Source organism: Prionailurus viverrinus, chromosome D2 (genome assembly GCF_022837055.1).
Source record: "Prionailurus viverrinus isolate Anna chromosome D2, UM_Priviv_1.0, whole genome shotgun sequence".
Classification (NCBI taxonomy): domain Eukaryota; kingdom Metazoa; phylum Chordata; class Mammalia; order Carnivora; family Felidae; genus Prionailurus; species Prionailurus viverrinus.
The window spans coordinates 18,619,473-18,626,908 of NC_062571.1; the positions used below are offsets into that span (position 1 = coordinate 18,619,473).

Here is a 7,436-nt window from a genome sequence, read left to right on the forward strand (position 1 = left end):
CCATTTTAAATAATAGAATAAATCTTTCTACAAAAATCTTTGTGCGCTCCAAGTTCCTTTAAAATTACATGACTTTTCCTGTTCAGTTTGTAATGATGCTTATACACGTTTAGTGAACAGTTGTAATCATTTTGAATGTCCTTTGCTCACCTACCCACCTCACCACCAACCCCCCCCCCCCACCTCCTCCAGACACTCAGAAGAAAGATATTGTACTATTTATTGAGCACTTCTGTCCCAGGCACTTCTGTCCAAGTCAGTCTTAAGGAGTAGGTAGTACCCTCCGTTGAGAATACAGAGTCTTTCTTGAAATGACCTGCCCAAGGCCACACAGCCGTTCAGAAGGGGTGAGGGGCATACCCAGAAATGCCAAGTGCAGATTTTTCACCAGGTTCTTATGCCAGATATTAGGAGGTAGTGGGGGCAGAACGAGAGGTGACGGCCCTTAGAGGTGGCCAGGGCGGAAGCCGTGACTTCATTTCTGGATGTCCTTGGCTCCTGTTGGAAAAGATCCCTTGAGGATCTTTTATATTTCCGGAACGAAACCAAGTGTTGGGGAGGATTGAAGGAAGGGAGAAAGGGGTCCCACCCCCAACTGCTCCTGGTGGGAGGGGGAGTCGCCCAAGCCCCAGCTGTGGGACCCCGGGGGCCCTGTGGTCTGACTCACCGAGCCTTATTCTGAGTTTTAACATTGAATGTCATGACTAATACGGGTCTTATTTCCCTCAGAATAGTTACAAGCATCCAAGGGAGCCATGTGAAAGCACATAAAGCATTCTATGAATTCGTATTTGAATCAGTAGGAAATAACAACGGGAGGCTGAGACCCAGCAAGGTGGCTCACAGATGAGTGAGGAACCGAGGGGACAGGGCTGTGGAGAAGACAGCTGAGCGGCAGCCCAAGTCCCCGCCAGAGTGTCAAGAGCCCGGGGAAAACTTAGAAGCCGACGCTCTCTGTCAAGCATTCCCTCCGTGGCTGAGCTTTACTTGGCGATAGTTCTCAAAAGGCTATGCGGGCAGCCACCCGCTTACTAGGCGAGAGCAGAGCACTGCTGTGTTCCCCAAGACCGTACATGTATGGAGGTGGCCTTTCCACTCACCCGTTAGGTCTATTCCCTAGGCCAATGAGAACTCAACAAGACCAGGATGGGATTGGGTGGCCCCGTGGTGACCCGTCAAGAGACCATTTAAACAGCCCCAACCGTGGGCGGAGAGCAGATGCCCGGCCCTGTGTTCTCGGGCCCCAGCTCCCGAGGTTTCCTTCCCTTGGGTTTTCTTCATAGCTTTTCACGTGTCTTTGAAACCGAAAGACTCCGGGCTCAGAAAAGCTTGCTATGGGAGAGAGAGGAACCACACCGAGCAAGAGGTTTGGAAGATAGTGGCAGCCCAGTTCCCCTTTTTAAAAAAGCAACAAATTCTTAGGTATCCTTGCTGCTTTCAGGCCAGAATTTAAGCTTTACCCCTCAAAATTGTGCATACAGTGCATGTGCAGGGTTTTTTTTGGATTTTTGGTTTTTTTGGTGGGGGGGGCGTCTTTCTTTGTTTCCTTCCTAGCATCTTCGCTACCCACGACAGCAGGACAGAAGGTATTAAAAAGGACACGTAGCTCTGTCTGTTACTCGTTCTCTGCAACAACTGAAAAAGCTACATGTGAGAGAAACTACAGCAGCTTTCAGCTGACTCTTTATACTCACGACATAGGCCCCCTGCTAAACAAACTTCATTTTTTAACGGACTTTGATGGTTTAGGAAGAGTTGCCATGATGTGGGCTACCGGGGAGGGTTACGTGTGCCTTTATATCCGTCCTCCGGAGAATCCACACCTGTCCCCCTCGCCCAGCTCCGCGACCAAATGCGAATTGCAACTATTTTGGGAACACTTAAGCACATCAGAAAAATGAGTGATTCCATTCGCGCTGGCACCACAGCACCGATGTACCCGCTCCAAGCACGGCACTGAGTTCATCACAGAAAACGGTCTCTCCTTCTGCCTTCGATGGCAGGGTTAGGACTGCGCTTGTTCCCCCACCCCCACCCCCACCCCTGCCGAAAATGCGAGTCCGGCACCGACTGGGTAACCTCTTCTGACCCTCGCTCCACCTTACCATAAGTAGATCCAAATCCTTCTAGAAAATCTGAAAGGCATATCCCCATGTATCAGTGGTATAAATAGAACCGCTTCAGCAGGCTCTGGTAGAGGGTGAGTTGCTCCAAGGTGGACTGGGAAGCAGCCTGGCCTTGGCAAGGCTGCACCCTCTAAATAGAAAGATGAGTTTGTTCAGCCTCTGCAGAAGGAAAAATTGCTACCCATCCTAGAGTGCAATGTCCTTGTCCTCTTTACTGGGAGGAAGGTCGAGCAAGGTCTCATTTAGTAAGGGCGCTTCGCCCATTCCACCACCGGGTCGGGAGTTGTGACCCCTGCCTTTCAGCCCCAGGACAGGGACACTCTTAGTCCCACCAGGGAGGTGGCGGTTTGGGGGCCCAGCCCAGCCCACCCAACCTGGGGCGGGCTCAGTCCGGGAGGAAGAGAACACCCACCACCAGCACCACCAAATTCACTCCCTTCACGAACACCCGAGTGCGCTGCGTGTCACTGAGAGGAACAGCTCCGGCTGCCCTGGCGTCGTGCCTGGCGCGGCCAGGGCCGCCGCCCCGGCCTGTCCCCGGGAGCCCTCCTCCTCCTCCTCCTCCTCCCCGCCTCTCCGCCCTCTCCTCCCGCCGTCAGCTGTCTGGCCCGCGACAGCTGCGCGCCCTCCCGCCGCCGGTGGCCCTCTCCGCGGTGGGGGCGGGTCAGCCCTCCGAATCGGGGAGCTCAGGGGTGGGAAGGGAGAGGCGAAGTTCACCGGCGAGCGGGGGTCGCCTTCCTTCCCTTCCTGGGACCGCTTCTCCCATCCTCTCTTGTCCCACCACTGGGACACGGCTCCCTCCTCCCTGTAGCCGCACGTGGGGCTCTGAGGGTCTGAGTAAACCCAAAGAAGGGATGAAATGTGGGAGGCACCCTCCGGAGCGCCCTGTGCGAGCAGAGCGGACAGGGTGGGGAGGCCTTGCGGACAGGTGCAGCTCCGGGAGCGCAGGAGCACACGCGCACCCACTGGCGCTCGCGGTGACCCTCGCCCCACCCCATCCCCTCGGGCGGGCAACTGGGCCGGGTCGGGAGGGGCCGACCGGCCGGGGAGACTCTCCATATACGGCCCGGCCCGCGTTACCTGGGCTCGGGCCAGGCCGCTCCTTCTTTGGTCAGCGCAGGGGACCCGGGCGGGGACCCAGGCCGCGAGCCGGCTGGGGGACGGGGCTCCAGTGCCCAACACCCAAATATGGCTCGAGAAGGGGAGCGACATTCCTGCGGGGCGGCGCGGGGGGGGAGCGCCCGCGGGCTATATAAAACCTGAGCGCGAGGACCAGCGGCCACCGCAGCGGACAGCGCCGAGAGAAGCCTCGCTTCCCTCCCGCGGCGACCAGGGCCCGAGCCGGAGAGCAGCAGGTGTAGCCACCCGCCCAGGTAGGGCGGGAGTGGGGGAGGGGGCCGGGGACAGGAGAACAATAGGACAGGGGGACAAGGTGACAGGGCACCACCGAGGGGAGCCTGGAGAACTCCGGGGTAGAACCCAACCGACTCACCTGATCAGCCCCAAGGCCTGCTTTCGGCCCGCCCACCCCGTGGCTTGGTCCTCAGAGCCACACGCGCTTTATAGAGGAGGCCCGAGGCCATCAGCTTTGGGAAACATCTCCAAATTTATCCCCAGCCCCTTTGGGCTCCTTTACCTGGCGTTTCGTATGTGCCGGGTGGATAAGAGGTTTTGCTTTAGTCGTCCCAAGGGCAGTGCCTTCCCGAGGAAGGCCGGAGCCTAAGAGCAGCAAAGGCCGCAATTCTCTGGGGTCGCCATCAGGCGAAACGGTGCCTCTGTTCTGAGGTTGGAATGTCGTGGGGGTCCGGAATGGGCCACTCCTCTCGGCACGGTGCACCAAAGCCCTTCCCACGGGCATCTCCTTCGGTCCCCGCGCTCGCCCGGCGAGCAGGTATCGCCCGCCTCAACCGCCCAGACGAGGCCGCCGAGGCGCCAAGGCCTGGGGCGCCAGCGCCCGGCTCCTGCGTCAGGTAGCCTGCAGCGAAGGCAGAGGTGTCCCGGCGGACACTGTGCCGGGGTTCCCGGGGTGGAGAAATTCCCCGAGATTCTCCGCAGCGCGGCCCTGAGCCCGGGGAGCGAAGCCCGCCAGGGTGCCCTCCGCCGCAACCCCGGCCGGCGGCGCGCGGCTCGGGGCTGGGGACGTCCGTCGGTCCCCGGGAAGGGAGGGCGCTCGGGCCGTCGGGGACTCCCGCGCTGTCGCGTCGTGCGTCTCCACGGCCTTCCTGTCCTTTACAGAAACCAGACACCATGTGTGACGAAGACGAGACCACCGCCCTCGTGTGCGACAATGGCTCCGGCCTGGTGAAAGCCGGCTTCGCCGGCGACGACGCCCCTAGGGCCGTGTTCCCTTCCATCGTGGGCCGCCCTCGCCACCAGGTCAGGCTGCCCGTCCGCGGAGGGAGCCGGGCGGGGGTCCCCACCCCCCACCCCCCACCCCCGCGTAGGCCAGCCGCCGTCGCGGGAGCCGCGGTAACGTGGGCGTGGTGTCTCCGCTCCGCAGGGCGTCATGGTGGGTATGGGTCAGAAAGATTCCTACGTGGGCGACGAGGCGCAGAGCAAGAGAGGCATCCTGACACTGAAGTACCCCATTGAGCACGGCATCATCACCAACTGGGACGACATGGAGAAGATCTGGCACCACACCTTCTACAACGAGCTCCGCGTGGCCCCCGAGGAGCACCCCACCCTGCTCACCGAGGCCCCCCTCAACCCCAAGGCCAACCGCGAGAAGATGACCCAGATCATGTTTGAGACCTTCAACGTGCCCGCCATGTACGTGGCCATCCAGGCCGTGCTGTCCCTCTACGCCTCCGGCCGTACCACCGGTGAGTGCGCGCGGGGCCGCCCCGCTCCCGCGCTCCCCCGCTCCCGCCCGCCGCGCGCGCCCGCGCCCGGCCTCGGGGGCGCGCGCTCACCGCCGCCGTGTGCCCCGCCCCGCCCCCCGCGCAGGCATCGTGCTCGACTCCGGCGACGGCGTCACCCACAACGTGCCCATCTATGAGGGCTACGCCCTGCCGCACGCCATCATGCGCCTGGACTTGGCCGGCCGCGACCTCACCGACTACCTGATGAAGATCCTCACTGAGCGCGGCTACTCCTTCGTGACCACAGGTGCGCGGCGCTCCGGGCTCCCCGGGCGGGCGGGGTGGCGCGCGGGCCGCGGGGCCCTGCGCTGAGGGCGCCTCTCCTGCCCCTGCCGCCCCACAGCTGAGCGCGAGATCGTGCGCGACATCAAGGAGAAGCTGTGCTACGTGGCCCTGGACTTCGAGAACGAGATGGCGACGGCCGCCTCCTCCTCCTCCCTGGAGAAGAGCTACGAGCTGCCCGACGGACAGGTCATCACCATCGGTAACGAGCGCTTCCGTTGCCCGGAGACGCTCTTCCAGCCCTCCTTCATCGGTGAGTCCCGCTCGCCGGCCTCCCCGGGAGCCCCGGGGCCCCGCCCGGTCCCCGGCTCGCACCCGCCAGCTCACGCTCCTCCCTGCGGCCCCCAGGCATGGAGTCGGCGGGCATCCACGAGACCACCTACAACAGCATCATGAAGTGCGACATCGACATCAGGAAGGACCTGTACGCCAACAACGTCATGTCGGGGGGCACCACCATGTACCCGGGTATCGCTGACCGCATGCAGAAGGAGATCACGGCGCTGGCCCCCAGCACCATGAAGATCAAGGTTGGCGGCGGCCCGCGCCCCCTGCCCGCGGGTGGGCCCCGGGGTGCGGCCCTCGCCGGCCTGACGCGCTCCCTGTCTTACAGATCATCGCCCCGCCTGAGCGCAAGTACTCGGTGTGGATCGGCGGCTCCATCCTGGCCTCGCTGTCCACCTTCCAGCAGATGTGGATCACCAAGCAGGAGTACGACGAGGCCGGCCCCTCCATCGTCCACCGCAAATGCTTCTAGACCCCATTCCACCAACAGCGTGCGAATTCTCCTCAGGACGACAAATCTGCTCAGGTTGCAGGTGGCTGACCTCGAGTCACCGCGCAGCAACTTCGTCTCTAACAACTTGAGTTGCCGCAGCCGCAATCCGACACAATGTTTATAACGTGTACATACATTAACTTATTTACCTCATTTTGTTATTTTTAAAACAAAGCCCTGTGGAAGGAAATGGAAAACTTGAAGCATTAAACTCAGCCATTCTGTCTGTTGCGTAAAGTTGTTCGTTGTGTTTATTTGCCGGGGCGGGGGGGGGGGGGGAGTCGCAGGGGGCAAGGGAGGAAGAGGGACCCCACCTTCCTGCGTGACTTTTCACGATACTCGGAATGAGCGCGCTCCTTGCGACGCCTTAGTTAAGTCTTCCCTTGCTCGCGGTCTCCCCCTCTGGATCAGATCCATTCCCAAACACTGGCAGGCCCGCCCCTCTGGTAGGTGGTGAGGCCATCTCTCCCACCGCAGGCTCTGGGGTGGCCGCCGGCGGGCGGGTGGCTCTGGCCAGCGGCCGGCGGCGGGCGCTGTCCACGGTGCTGGCGCCGGGAGCCGCCCCTCAGAGCGCATTTCCGTCCCACCTTAAGGGATCGGCCTTCCCTACTGCATCTGGAGATCTAACTGAAAAAGTGGTGCGCTGCATTTAATGAACCAGCTTTCATCTGCAAGGGAAGGCGGTCACTTCTCTTCCCGACTGGGAAGTCCTTTGCTTCGTGCCAAGGCGACGGAAGTGCCTCTTCCAGGGTGGGGGCTGGGGAGGAGCGCCGCCCAGAGGTGGGAGGAGGGTAAGGGACACATGCGCTTTCCAGAAAGGGCGGCGCGTGCAGGGCTGGGCCGGGCACGGAGGGCAGCCCAGCAAGGAGGGGTCTGCGGGGAGTGGAGCTGAGACTGGCACTGGCGCTGGTGCCAGTGGAGCAGGAGTAGTGAAGAGGAGTAAACAGGGAAGAAGGAAGACGACCGTCCTCCTTCCCAGCCCTGGCAATGTTCCAAAAGGCACGAAATATACTAACAGAGTAGGAATTTCTATGGGACAGCACAGCCGTCTTCTTTAAAACAAAAACAGAACTACCTTAATGTCTTCTAGTCAAGATCACCAAGGACAGTGGTACCTAAATAAAATCGATTTTGACTCAAGGCAGGTAATGAACTCTTTTGGAGATAGGCTTATAAGTAGAATTAACAATATGCAATGTTATATGCCACGTAGCCATGTGTTTATTCATTCTCTCCTTTCCTTTTTGAAAAGGTTCTGAAATCCTTGAGGCCTCTAAGGTGGGAATGACTGCCAAATGCAGAGATCAAGAAAATCAATAATTTGGTAGAATTTAAAACGTTAATAAAACAAGCATAGGATACTATGTGTTATTGCCCACCAAGGGT

General features: G+C 60.2%; 1 protein-coding gene across 1 annotated transcript; it reads left to right on the forward strand.

The window, feature by feature from the left end:
* The first annotated feature begins 3,399 nt into the window (after positions 1 to 3,399).
* On the forward strand, positions 3,400 to 6,260 carry ACTA1 (actin alpha 1, skeletal muscle). The gene is made up of 7 exons (XM_047825617.1): positions 3,400 to 3,499; positions 4,362 to 4,502; positions 4,627 to 4,951; positions 5,076 to 5,237; positions 5,334 to 5,525; positions 5,621 to 5,802; positions 5,886 to 6,260. Exons 2-7 carry the CDS (start codon positions 4,374 to 4,376, stop codon positions 6,027 to 6,029), a joined length of 1,134 nt encoding a protein of 377 aa, XP_047681573.1. The 5' UTR covers positions 3,400 to 3,499; positions 4,362 to 4,373; the 3' UTR covers positions 6,030 to 6,260.
* The last annotated feature ends 1,176 nt before the right edge of the window (positions 6,261 to 7,436 follow it).